This window comes from Macaca nemestrina, chromosome 20 (genome assembly GCF_043159975.1).
Source record: "Macaca nemestrina isolate mMacNem1 chromosome 20, mMacNem.hap1, whole genome shotgun sequence".
Lineage (NCBI taxonomy): Eukaryota > Metazoa > Chordata > Mammalia > Primates > Cercopithecidae > Macaca > Macaca nemestrina.
The window spans coordinates 64,389,725-64,403,261 of NC_092144.1; the positions used below are offsets into that span (position 1 = coordinate 64,389,725).

The following is a 13,537-nucleotide window of genomic DNA, read 5'->3' on the forward strand; positions in this document are numbered from 1 at the left end:
AACTGTCATGGTACTGGTGGGAATGTCTTATGCCAGTGAGCCACGAGGACAGCTAGGGATCTCTTTTGTCACCTTTTGCTGGTTCCTGCTGGTTTCTTCATTTCATCATGTCTGGATCAGATCCTGTTTTGGTTGGCAGGGTGACCAGAACACAAGTACTGCTGGTCTTTCTACCTCAGCTCCATTCCTCCTCTCTCCCCAAAGCTCCCAGAGAAGGGCAATGAGGGTCAAGATCTGGTACTACCTTCCATTGGCCCTCAAAGGTACAAATTATAAAGACCACAAAGCCCAGCAGGGCAGATGGACACACAGGTGTCACAAGCCCTAAGCGCTGTGTCACAGGGCATGGGTTCCTCATAAAGGGCGTCTTAGGAAGGGGAACAGCCTCCCCTGAAGGATGAGGCAGAGGAGACAGCAGGCTCCAGGGATCTTTCAGACAAGATCTGAGTCTCACCTGACTCCCCACATTCTGCCTGACCAGCCTGCCTCCATCTCATGCCAAACCCACACCCAAGGAGTGACCTTGTCCCAGAACATGCAGCTGGAGAAGGCAGGAGAGAAGCCAACTCAACTGCAACTGCAGCGTTAACTCTGCATTTCATCCAGGCTGTGTAACATGGGCCAAGTAACTTCCTTTTCCTGAGTTTCCACGAATGAAAAATATCTTCCTTCCTGCTGTCTGCCTGACGGTGCAATGTATTGAGCAATGACCGTGTGTCAGGAAGGTACTAGGATGTGAAGATCTATTGGTGTGATGGATACTTTTATGTCAACTTGATTGATTCACAGGGTGCCCAGGTATTTGGTTAAACACTATTCTGGGTGTGTCTTTGAGGGCATTTCTGGGTAAGAATTGAATCAGTGGGCTGAGTAAAGAAGTTTGTCGGGCCGGGCGCAGTGGCTCAAGCCTGTAATCCCAGCACTTTGGGAGGCCGAGGTGGGCAGATCACAAGGTCAGGAGATCGAGACCATCCTGGCCAACATGGTGAAACCCTGTCACTACTAAAAATACAAAAATTAGCCAGGCATGGTGGCAGGTGCCTGTAGCTCCAGCTACCCGGGAGGCTAAGCCAGGAGAATGGTGTGAATCTGGGAGGCGGAGCTTGCAGTGAGCCAAATTGGCACCATGTCACTCCAGCCTGGGCAACAGAGCGAGGCTCCGTCTCAAAAAAAAAAAAAAAAAAAAAAAAGAGTGAAGAGGCTTGAAGGCTACAGACAGGAGGTTAGGATGCCCTCTGGATTTATCTTTTCCTGGTGGGGATCTGACCTTCTCCCATGGATTTAGTTACTGGGTCAGGTGTGGAACTCTGAACTGAAGAGATGGAGGCTCAGTAAAGCACACAGGGAGTGTGGTAATGAGAAATGAAGAGGACTGGCTGACACGCCATGGACCACAGTACACAGGCGTGCGGAGATGTGGACCCAACGCTGCCATGTGGGATGTAACCTGTCTCGGGCTGGGAAGAGAAGGGAATCCAACCAAGGGAAGTCAACATTAATAGAAAGGAAAGGTATCATATTTTTATGGTCCTCTACAGATCACCCCAGACCAGTGTCCCTGCACTCAAACATCCATTCCTCCCTCCAGAAATTGCCAGAGGCTGAGGCAGGAGAATCACTTGAACCCAAGAGGCGGAGGTTGCAGTGAGCCCAGATTCCACCACTGCATTCCAGCCTGGCAACAGAGCGAGACTCCGTCTCAAAAAAAAAAAAAAAAAAAAAAAAAAAGAAAGAAAGAAAGAAAAAAGAAAAACAAACAAACAAAAAAAGAAATTGCTAGCAGACAGTCCAGATAGCATAGGCCTCAGATTGTCTTCCAGAACCTCCTGGGACTTTCAGATTCTCTTCCAAGGCTCCAGCACCCAATGGTGCATTGTCCTCTCTTCTGTTCACCTCCCAGCTGCATCCTGGGGGCTTCTCTGGCTGTGCCAATCCTGAAATATCAGAATCCCAAGGACCACCAGGATCAAGCCAGCCATGCCCATGCGGATGAGATTCTCCACAGTGTAATCCTGGGGGTGTGAGGCTGGGGATGGTGGACAAAGAGGTCACAGAGGTCAGGGCAGATCAGTATCACCCAGGACCCCTAGATGACCCCCAGGGCACCCACATCATCTTAACAGGACCTGACCCTCTGTGCCAGTTCCATAACTGAGAGCATCTCCTCACTCACCAGTCCCAGAGTCAGACTTGTTTTGTGACGGACTGAGGTTATCAGCTGCTCCTGAAAATCAAAACAGGGGAAGGGGAAGGGGAAGGAGAAGTTCTTGAAGAGATCTCAGCCCAGCCTCTCACCTGGGCTCTGCATTCTCCTAGTTCCCTATGCCTCTCGACATGACTTCTATGGAGTTCCTCGATAAGCCCTCCCTCTGCTGGAGCAGGGTTCCCTCCAGTCTCCTCACTGAATTATTTCACCTTTCCTTTGTTTTTGCTCCTGAGTCATTTGGGAAAGAGTTTTCCTGCACCGTGAAAGACCAGGATCTGGTCCCCGGTACAGAGGTCACTGAGCCCTGGGTGCTGTCTGTGCAGCCTGGGACACAGGAGCACATGAGCCAATTCCCCTGGAGATAAGAGTTTCACGGATCCACCAGCTGAGGACTCAGGCTCCGTGCATGAGGGGTGGGTCCTCAGGGGCTCCTGAATGTCAGAAACACAAACAGCTGCCTCCCCTTCACGCCACCTCAACCACCTCACCTGGTGTTTCATCATACAATAAGTATCTAGTTAGCTGATTATTCATGTAGTCAGTCATATATATATGTATGTATATAAATGTGTGGGGGGTGTGTGTGTATATATATATATATGACGTTATCAGAGGCCATAAAACAATTTCTGCTTTTAGGGGTAGGCACGGTGGCTCATGCCTGTAATTCCAGCACTTTGGGAGGAGGGCAGATCACGAGGTCAGGGGTTCGAGACCAGCCTGGCCAACGTGGTGAAACCCTGTCTCTACTAAAGATACAAAAAATTAGTTGGGCGAGTTGGTACATGCTTATAATCCCAGCTACTCGGGCGTCTGAAACAGGAGAATCGCTTGAAACTGGGAGGCGGAGGTTGCAGTGAGCCCAGGTCGTGCCACTGCACTCCAGCTTGGGCGACAGGGCAAGATTCCGTCTCAAACAAACAAACAAAAAACAATTTCTGATTTTATAAAGTGCAAATCTAAGTGAGAAGACCAATAACAAACGTGTAAAAGCCCGTGATGTGAAATACATTAAGCATGTAGATATACATATAAAAAATATATGCAGATATACCTACACTTATATTCAGATGTAACTTATATAACCATACATAAGTATGTATATATGTTAAACTTTAGATATTTATTTAAGATGCAATTACATGCATATTAATACTTGAAGTGACAAAAATTGATATGCAGTTTAGAAATAAAAAAAATTTTTCAATTTTCTTATAGTTAATATAAATTTTATCAGTAAATTTGGGGAGATCAGTTGAAAGATAATGGAAAGGGAAAAATGTCATAGCAAGCTAATATGAAATTAAATGAATATACTCAAACTAAAAGCTTTCTCATGTGTATATCTTACTTAGAAATATAAATTAATCAGGCTGGGCACGGTGGCTCACACCTGTAATCCCAGCACTTTGGGAGGCTGAGGCGGGTGGATCACGAGGTCAGGAGATCGAGACCATCCTGGCTAACACGGTGAAACCCTGTCTCTACTGAAAATACTAGCCAGGCATGGTGGCGGGCACCTGTAGTCTCAGCTACTTGGGAGGCTGAGGCAGGAGAATGGGGTGAACCCAGGAAGCAGAGCTTGCAATGAGCTGAGACTGCACCACTGCACTCCAGCCTGGGTGACAGAGCAAGACTCCATCTCAAAAAAAAAAAAAAAAAAAAGAAATATAAATGAATCAAATATTTCACTTAAAAATAATTAAAGTAGTTGAAGAATTCTTTAGACTAAATGTACACATTCTTATGAACAGAACTTCAAAACACTTATTAACTTCATTCATAAACTTCAATTTTATATATTAATAATAGAAATACTTGTCGTTAACAACTAATTTTATAAAGCAAATGTAAATATTGAATTACACCCCACAACAATGGGAGTGGAATTACTGGTTTTTAAATCATAAATCCACATATCTTAAAGAGACAAATTTAAATATTCAAATATTGTTTTAAAAGATTCAGAGGAAGAGAGAGAAAATAGACAAGCATGCCCAGCAAATGCAGAGTAGCAATGAACAGCAGACAAGATGTGCCGTGAATAAGTTCCTAAGTTACTGCTGGGAGCAGGTGCACGGCCCCTCCTTCGTCTCAGGGGTGCCCTGAGCAAAAAGGCCTCCGGTTGAAGACAGGAGGGGCCATGAGAGTGGCACCCACAGCTGGGGTGCTTCTCTTTAAAGGAGCAGGTCTGGGGTGGGTTCCACCCTCATCACAGTCAGATCCCACTGAGGCCGGAGCAGCGTCCTCCCCTGTCCTGAGTGGGCCCAGGGACCCTGCAGGTGTGGGTGAGGGGCTCCATCTTCAGGATCTCATGGAAACAAGAAGTGAGAGCTGCCAAGGGAGGGTCCATCTGTCCTCTCTCCAACTTGCCTGCCTCTCTTCCTCCTCCACCAGCCCCAGCATCTTCCCCATGTTCCAAGTCAGGCCTGGACCCCAAATCCTGCTTACCAGGTCTGTTCTCCTTCCTCTACTCATCGCTCATCCTGCAGGATAGGGTGGGGGCCTGGGAGTCTTGTAGAGCTGCATGGTTTTTAGTAGAAAATCTGAAACAACTTCGTGTGATGTGTGAGAGAGGGGAGATTCTAAACAGTGGGGTTTTTTGTAAATCTTTCTTTCTCGTAATTTTGTGGCTTCATCTCACGAATCTCAGACCCCAGGATGGATAGATACGATTACATGTACCTGCAGCTGCCCCTCTTGGCTTTCTAACCCTTACGAGGTGTCGCTATTGGCAAGAGCAGACCAGGTCTTAGGGTGACTGATAAGAGCTGCTTTTCTAGGTCTGGGATGAGCCACATCTCAGATGCCCCAGAAGGTCAGAAATGAGGGGGTTTTGGGGGTCACTTCCAAGCCCAGGGGGAAGTCATCCTGGGAGAGCCCAGCCCGGGGCTGCTGGCCAGGGTGCTGGAGGAGGTCGTGTCTGTCCTCCGTGTATAGTGAACCTGTCATAGCCAACATCAGAGTGACACTGGAGGGTCAGGTTCTCTCCAGGGACCACAACAGGGCCCTGTGGGGTCAGGAGGAAGGGCATTCTAGACACACCTGCAGGGGAAAGAAGCCGGGAGTGCAGGGGCTGGTTCCTTCTGTAAACCTCCGTCTGGAGTCTTCCTTGCTCTGTTTTTCTTTTTCTTTTCCTCTTTTTTTTTTTTTTTTTTTTTTTTTTTTGAGATGGAGTCAGACTGGAGTGCAGTGGCACGATCTCGGCTCACTGCAACTTCTCCCTCCTGGGTTCACGCCGTTCTCCTGCCTCAGCCTCCCGAGTAGCTGGGACTACAGGCACCCGCCACCACGCCCAGCTAATTCTTTGTGTTTTTAGTAGAGACGGGGTTTCACCGTGTTAGCCAGGATGGTCTCGATCTCCTGACCTCGTGATCCGCCCACCTCAGCCTCCGAAAGTGCTGGGATTACAGGCGTGAGCCACCGCGCCTGGCCTTTTTTTTTTTTTTTTTTTTTGTGAGATGGAATCTCGCTCTGTCACCCAGGTTGGAGTGCAATGACACAATCTTGGCTGACTGCAACCTCTGCCTCCCAGATTCAAGCGATTCTCCTGCCTCAGCCTCCCAAATAGCTGGGATTACAGGTGTGTACCACCACACCCAGCTATTTTTATATTTTTAGTAAAGATGGGGTTTCACTGTGTTGGTCAGGCTGTTTTTGAACTCCTGACATCAGGTGATCCACCCGCCTCAGCCTCCCAAAGTGCTGAGATTACAGGTGTGAGCCACCACGCCCGGCCTTTGCTCTGTTTTTCTCACTCTGAACTTGTATCCCTAGGATTTCTGTATTCTCCTTCCCCTTTTTTTCTTTCTTAGCAGGGGCTGCCCTGCAGGTAAGAGTCTCCACAACCTGCCTGGCTCCCCTAAATTGTACGAGAGAAGGCTGTGGCTTCCTCACCTGAGACCGGAATCTCCAGGAGGTCACTGGGTTCTGACCACACCTGTAGGATATGCCTGCGAGAGCCATAGCATCTGAACGTCCACCTGTGGCTGGGGGTCATGGGGCCCACAGGGAACAGGGCCTGGAACTGCCCACTAAGAGACAGCTGTGAGTTCGAGGTCCAGGAGAGATTGTGGTCTCCTTCCTCAGTCAGAATGAACCTGTCGAATCTTAGCCGTGAGCCACACAGGAGGGTCACGTTCCCTCCTGAGGCCACCACAGGGCTAGGCAGGACTGAGAGGGTGGGTTTGCTGTAGAATCCTAGGAGAGAAGGAGGCACCGTGTTTAATGGGCTCCCACCTCCCACATCATCCCCCAGGGCTGGGCTGTGAGAGGGAGACGCCCCTGAGAGCCGACCCCCTTCCTGAGGACAGAGCCTGGGGCTGGGACCCCTGAGTGTCCTCTCACCTGTCACCACCAGCTCCAGGGGGTCACTGGGCTCTGACCAGCCTTCAGGGCTGAGATAGTAACAGCGAAATCTCCCTGCATGGTGCTCTGTCATGTATGGGATGGAGAATCTGGCCTTGTTCCTGGGCTCCAGTGGGTTCTGTGTGTTCCAGGGCGCTGTGCTTCCCTCTTTATCCAGACGGTACTCCTGGGCCTCCAGGGTCCCCTGACACCAGATGGTCACGGGGTTCCCCCGGATGATCACAGAGCCTGGCTCAGCCCAGAGGGCGGGTTTGGGGAGGGGCCCTGGAAGGAAATCAGAGGCTGCATCCCAAGACGTCCCTCAGCCCTCAGATCCCAGCTCTCAGTCCCAGGACCCTTCAGATGTCGCCATCAGTCACCCAGAACTGCTGTCTCCTCTCCTAGCTGCCCATGGGTGGCCCTTTGTCCCCAGTGAGGAGGAGGGACCTGGGACAGCTGGGGACAGACTCACCTGCCTGCACGCAGGTCCTGGGGCCCAGACTCAGCCCTGGAAGAGAGTTCCCTGTGAGCGATTTGCCCCTGAAGCCTGAGCAGACCCTCCCCGCCCTGGGAACCTGCTAACACCCTGGAGTTTCCTGATAGACAAGGCCCTGGTTATGGAGTGGGGTCCCTCCCAGACTAGGGTGCCCCTTCCCTGCTTCCAATCTCACCGAGGCAGAGCAGAGCCACGAGGGCAGGGGTCACAGCGTCTCCTCCCACTGGCTGCAGCTGTGCAGATGGATGAGACCATGGTGCCTGGCAGGACAGAGACACACACAGGGTGTGGCCGCTCGGAGGCTGGGTCCTTCTTGTCATAGGGTTGTCTCATCCTCAGCCCACAGGAAGGGGAACCGCCCTCCCCCGGAGCCTGGCTCTCATTTCCCCAGGGCTGAGGTGGGGGCGGGCATCAGGCTCTCTGCAGACATTTCAGAGAGAAATGGGGTCTCCCCGTCCCCGGGCCACTGTCTGCCTGATTTATCTTTATCTCACTGAGGGCCGGGACACAGCAACAAGTAGACCCGGTGACTTCCTCAGTCAGCCCCTTTCAGGCGAGGGCGACCGTGGGCTCCTCTTCCCTCTCAGAGCCTCCCCATGGGGTCTCCCTCCCTCCTTCAGCCCGTCCATCGGCTCAGCCTCGCGGGGTCCTTACCATGGCAGTCGTCTCTCCAGCCCTGGAGATGCTTCAGGGAAGATGCAGGTCCATGCTGCAGGCAGACCCAGGTCAGCAGAGACGCACCTGACACCGGGCTGTGCAGCCCAGGCTGAGCTGTGAGTGGCAGTGAGCACAGAGGAGAAATGCAGGGAAATAGGGGAAGAAATCATGACCCTTTAGTGGCCCTGGAGTGTTTCTTTTCTAACCAATAGTACTCTTTTTCTTTTACTTCTCTTAATTTTTTTTTTTTGTTTTTTTGCAACAGAGTCTACTTCCACCCCACCTCCAGGAACAAACCTCTGAATCATTTCTGCCTCCACTGTGCCTTTTGTTTCTTTGGGTTTCCCTCTACACCTCAATCCAAGTTCAACATTTTCAGAGTAATTACTTAGGCTTTGTTTTGAAATTTTTATTCTTATGTATCTATTTATTTTTTAATTTTTGTGGGTACATTACTTAGATTTGGGCTCTGGTTTGCGGAGAGGGGACAACTCTCTCAACAATTTCTTTCTTTCTTTTTTTTTTTTTTTTCTGAGATGGAATCTTGACCTGTCACCCAGGCTAGAGTGCAGTGGCACAATCTTGGCACACTGCAAGCTCCACCTCCCGGGTTCACGCCATTCTCCTGCCTCAGCTTCCCGAGCAGCTGGGACTACAGGTGCCCACCACCACGCCCGGCTACTTTTTTTGTATTTTTATTAGAGACGGGGTTTCACCGTGTTAGCTAGGATGGTCTTGATCTCCTGACCTCATGATCCGTCCGCCTCGGCCTCCCAAAGTGCTGGGATTACAGGCGTGAGCCACCACACCCAGCCAGTGGGGAATTGATTTCTATGTAATTCCTGATTATTATCTATGGCCTGCGTGATCTTGGGCAGTACTACCTTGTTTCTGAGCCTCAGTTTCCCTGTGTGGAGCCTGCTGTCATGAACCTCACTCATCACAGCGGATGTGAGGGCCAGCGGCGCTTGGCTCATGGCAGAGACTCAATCACAGTTAATTTCTAGACTAGATTAAGACATGAGGGGTGGGGACATGAGAGGACTCTGGTTTCAGTCTCTATGATTATGTCAGAGATGCAGAAAAAGCATTTGGTAAAATCCTGCATCTCTTCAGGATAAAAATTCTCAACAAACAAGGCATAGAAGGAGATACCTCAAAATACTAAAGACCATAGGCGACGAAATCACAGCCAATATAGCAAACAGGGAAAAGCAGAAAGCTTTCCCCCTAAGAACTGGAGTAAGACAAAGATGTCCGCTCTCACCACTCGGATTCGACGTAGTGCTGGAGGTCCTCGCCGGAGCAATCAGGCAAGACAAAGAAATAACACTTAGCCCCAGTGTATGTTTTTGTCAGTTTTGTCAAAGATCAGCTGGCTGTAGATACGTGCCTTCATTTTTGGGTCCTTTATTCTGTTTCATTGGTTTATATGTCTTTTTTTTTTTTTTTCCTGAGTTGGAGTCTCACTATTACCCAGGCTGGTGTGCAGTGGTGTGATCTTAGCTCACTGCAACCTCTGACGCCTGGGTTCAAGCAATTCTCCTGCCTCAGCCTCCCGAGTAGCTGGGATTACAGGCACCCATCACCACGCCCGGCTCTTCTTGTATTTTTAGCAGAGAGGGGGGTTTCACCATGTTGGTCAAGCTGGTCTTGAACTTCTGACCTCATGATTCATCCACCTCAGCCTCCCAAAGTGCTGAGATTACAGGCGTGAGCCACTGCGCTTGGCCCAAAGTGATTTTTATGAAGGCACAATTAGGGATTAAATGAGACATATCTTACATTCTGAGCTAGTGACAGAAAAATCCCCATCCCATAGCATTTGTGGCTGGGATCTCAGCAGTCAGAACAGACCAAATTCTTACTGCTTCAGGACTGACTGGAGCAATGACTTTTGGAAGCTTTAACTTTAGGTCCCAATGGAACTGAAATACGTGCAAAAGTCTGTGGAATATCAAAACATTTAAAAATCTGATAACTGTCAGCATTGCATTTGGACCCCAGCACATTGATAGTCCCTGGTTATTCTTGCTCCCTAAGCCTTGAACACTCGGTCTCTCTTTTTGTAAAAAGATTTCTAATTCTTCAAATAGGATATAGAGTTTACCTTCTTCACACTAATCCCAGAAATGTTCTGTGAACGTAAGATTATCCGTGCACTAAAGTGCACCCTGCTCCCAGAAAGGAGATCCAAGTATAGGATTTTGCACTTACCAGGTTTCCACAGACGTACATCCGTCTCCAACCAAAGCACAACGTGCTATCGCAGATCCTTTCGAATGTCCTAGGTAGCTGTTGCCATCAGAAAACAGATGTGTAAACAGGGGCCAAGGGCTAAATACACTCATACTCCTTGTACAAGCAGGAGAGTGAAGGCTGGGAAGTTTGGTGTGTTCAGAGAATGTTCCAGACGGGGCTACAACAGAGAAGGTAAACAAGAGATGCCAGATAGCCCTGGAAGCAGAAGTTTAGGATGATTCTACATTTAAGGAACTCTCAGAAAATACTTGTACTTCATTTTTTTTGTTGTTCTATTTTTGACCCTCGAGGGAAAAAGAGAATTGTATGCCCATTCCATATTATTATTTTATGACCCGCATTCTATGTCTCTAAGAATATGGCTCTCTACATACAAAGAAAATCCGCTTACCAAATGCCATTTCTCACTGGGAAAGTAACTGCCAGGGATTCAGTCTGAGCATGTGGGCAGAAGGGGACATCTTATCTCTGAGGTAAAGTTTGGGACACCATGAGGTCATTTTCTTGCTGACAGGTAATTATCATATTACCTACAAGTGTAGTGACAGTGTGTGCATGGGGATTTGAGATGATCTCAGAAAAATACCTGTGAGACGTTCAAATCACTGAGCGCTAATATCAGCTCTAAGTTTAGATCAACTGAGAAGAGAACAAGAGAGAGAGACAGAGACAAAAAGAGACATCGATACAGAACAGAGAAAGAAATAATGAAACAGACAGGAGAAGGGAACACATAGATATAGAGACAGAGAGAAGCAAATACAGAGTTGAGGGAGAAATAATCAGGGGGAAACGTATGTGAGATGTTTGGAGAAATCAGAAATGTTTTGTGTCAGACGGAGGGTATCAGCTACTTCTGAGAATCCAAGGGGAAGGAGAAGGACAGGTTCTTGAAGAGATCTCAGCCCAGCCTCTCCCCCTGGGCTCTGCATTGTTATAGTTCCCTATGTCTCTCAACATGACTTTTATGGAGTTCCTCAATCAACCCTCCCTCGGCTGCGTCCTCACTAAGTTATTTCAGCCTTCTTGTGTTCTTTGAATTTAAATTGTGCTCCGGAGTCATTTTTTGACAAGAGTTTTGCTGTACCTCAGAGTTCAGGATCTGCAAGAAAAATCATCTTCTGCAACAGAAAAAACTGATCCTTCAACTACTCTCTGTTCAGTGTACAACACGGACCACATGACCTAATTCCTCCATAGATGTGTCTTTCCGCTTATTCACCAGCTGAAGACCCAAGCTCCATGGATGAGGAAGCTCAGGGGCTCCTGAATATCAGGAATCCAAAGAGTGAAGGCCTGGGGCTGCCTCTCCTTCACTCCAGCTCAGCCAGTTCACCTAGGGTTTCTTCTTCCACTAACTAATTCTTCATATAGGCAAGGACACCTAACATGTGATGTACACACATGCACATGTACAAATGTATATATTCTAAATGGTGGTGGTGTACTCTTACCAATGCACCAAGATGGAACAGTCTCTCGTTGTCTGAGATAATACCTGGAGTTCTTTTTTTTGCTTTTTTTTTTTTTTTTTCTGAGACGAAATCTCACTCTGTTGCCGAGGCTGGAGTACAGTAGCGCGATCTCGGCTCACTGCAACCTCCACCTCCCAGGTTCATGCCATTCTCCTGCCTCAGCCTCCCGAGTAGCTGGGACTACAGGCGCCTGCCACCACACCCGGCTAATTTTTGTTATTGTTGTATTTTTAGTAGAGACAAGGTTTCACCGTGTTAGCCAGGATGGTCTCGATCTCCTGACCCCGTGATCCACCCACCTCCGCCTCCCAAAGTGCTGGGATTACAGGCGTGAGCCACATGCCCGGCCTATTTCTGCTTGTAGGAAGTGTGAATGTAGGTGGGAAGATGAATAACAAGCAGGTAAAGACCCACTACGTCAAACATACTAAGCACATGGACAAGTATACATATGTAGATAAAAACACAAATACATTCAGATGCAACTTACATAATCATTTATAGATACATCTATATAATACTTTAGATTTTTAATATGTAGTTATATATTAATATTTGACATGAGAAATATTGCCATGCAATTTAGAAATAAAGTGAAATTTCAACTTTCTTGTGAGTTATATATATTTTATTAGTAAATTAGAGGGGATCAATTGAAAATAATTGGAATTAAGAAATTCTGTAGTAAGTTGGTATAAAATAAAATAAATGTACTCAAACCATTTACTGTATCATGTGTACCTAGCTTTTATTTATAAGGAATCAAAGGCCTCATTTACAGATTATTAAAGTGATTGAATAATTGCTTACATTGAAATAAATATATAAAAGTCATAAATAAAATTTCAAGACACTTCTTAAGTTCATCAATAAACCTCAATTTTAAAAGTTTAGGATAGGAAAACTTAACGTAAATAAGAAACTATTTTCTAAAGCAAATATATAAATGAAATCAAGTCCCAAATTAAAATGATAAGTTTATATATTCATGTATTGCTTTAAATGTTTCAGAAGAACAGAGAGGAACAATAGACAAGTGTGCACGGAAAAGGCAGGGTAGAAATGAATGACACACAAGCCGTGCTGTGACTAATTCCCTAACTCATCCAGGGAGCAGGTGCACAGCCCCTCCTTAGTCTCAGGAGTTCCCTGAGCACAGAGGTCTCCAGGTGAGCACAGGAGCGACCGTGTGAGCGGCACCCACAGCTGGGGTGCTTCTCTCTAAAGGAGCAGATCTTTGGTGGACTCCAGCCTCATCACAGTCAGATCCCACCGAGGCCTGAGCAGCCTCCTTTCCTGTCCTCAGAGGACCCAGGGACCCTGCAGGTGTGGGTGAGGGGTTCACCCTCAGGAGCTCTTGGAAATGAGAAATAAGAGCTGCCAAGGAAGCGTCCGTCTTTCCTCTCTCCAACTTGCCTGCCTCTCTTCCTCCTCCATCAGCCCCAGCATCTTCCCCGTGTCCAAGTCAGGCTGGACCCCAACTCCTCCTGACCCAGCCTGTGCTCCTTCCTCTACTCGTCACCCATCTTGCAGGACAGGGTCGGGGCCTGGGAGTCATGCATAGCTGTGCTGGGTGTTGCTTTTAGTAGAAAATCTGAACCACTTTGTGTGATACATGAGAGAGGGGAGATTCTAAACCAGTGGGGTTTTTACAAATCTTTGCTTTCTCCTAATATTGTGGCTTCATCTCACGAATCTCAGACTCCAGCACTGATGGATACAATTACACGTACCTGCGGCTGCCTCTCCTGGCTTTGTAACCCTTGCAACACATAGTTATTGGTAGGAGCCGACCAGGCCCAGGGAGGGTTGGAGACTGGGGCAGGTCTAGGATGAGCCACAACCCAGATGCCCCAGGAGGTCAGAAATGAAAGGGCTTTGGGGGTCACTTCCAGGCAGCTCCTTCTTATTCGGATGGGAAAACCCAGGGTGGGAGGGGAAAAAGCTTTCTCAGAAGTTCTGAGGTAGGATGTGGGACTTTGGAGGCGGGGACTCAGACGCCACCCCAGATTGACACCTAGTTAATATAGGGCGGGAGGAGGGGTAGAAGCCGCTGTTCTTAAGACACGCCCACCAGCGTGGCATCTCAGTTTA

The 13,537-nt window shown here is 48.0% G+C and overlaps 1 protein-coding gene across 3 annotated transcripts; it reads right to left on the reverse strand.

The window, feature by feature from the left end:
• Positions 1-1,495: 1,495 nt before the first annotated feature.
• On the reverse strand, positions 1,496-13,510 carry LOC105497004 (leukocyte immunoglobulin like receptor A5). Of its 3 annotated transcripts, none has more exons than XM_071087806.1 (10): positions 13,177-13,510; positions 9,924-10,125; positions 8,862-8,993; positions 7,704-7,820; positions 7,225-7,309; positions 7,026-7,061; positions 6,554-6,838; positions 6,104-6,406; positions 2,174-2,224; positions 1,496-2,026 (listed from the first exon to the last, which is right to left on the reverse strand). In XM_071087806.1, the coding sequence occupies exons 4-10, from the start codon at positions 7,704-7,706 to the stop codon at positions 1,890-1,892; spliced, it is 900 nt and encodes a 299-aa protein (XP_070943907.1). In that variant the 5' UTR covers positions 7,707-7,820; positions 8,862-8,993; positions 9,924-10,125; positions 13,177-13,510; the 3' UTR covers positions 1,496-1,889. The 3 variants fall into 3 exon arrangements, with proteins under 3 accessions (XP_070943907.1, XP_070943906.1, XP_011765960.2); XM_071087805.1 differs by having other exon boundaries at positions 8,862-9,002; XM_011767658.3 differs by lacking the exon at positions 8,862-8,993.
• Positions 13,511-13,537: the final 27 nt, after the last annotated feature.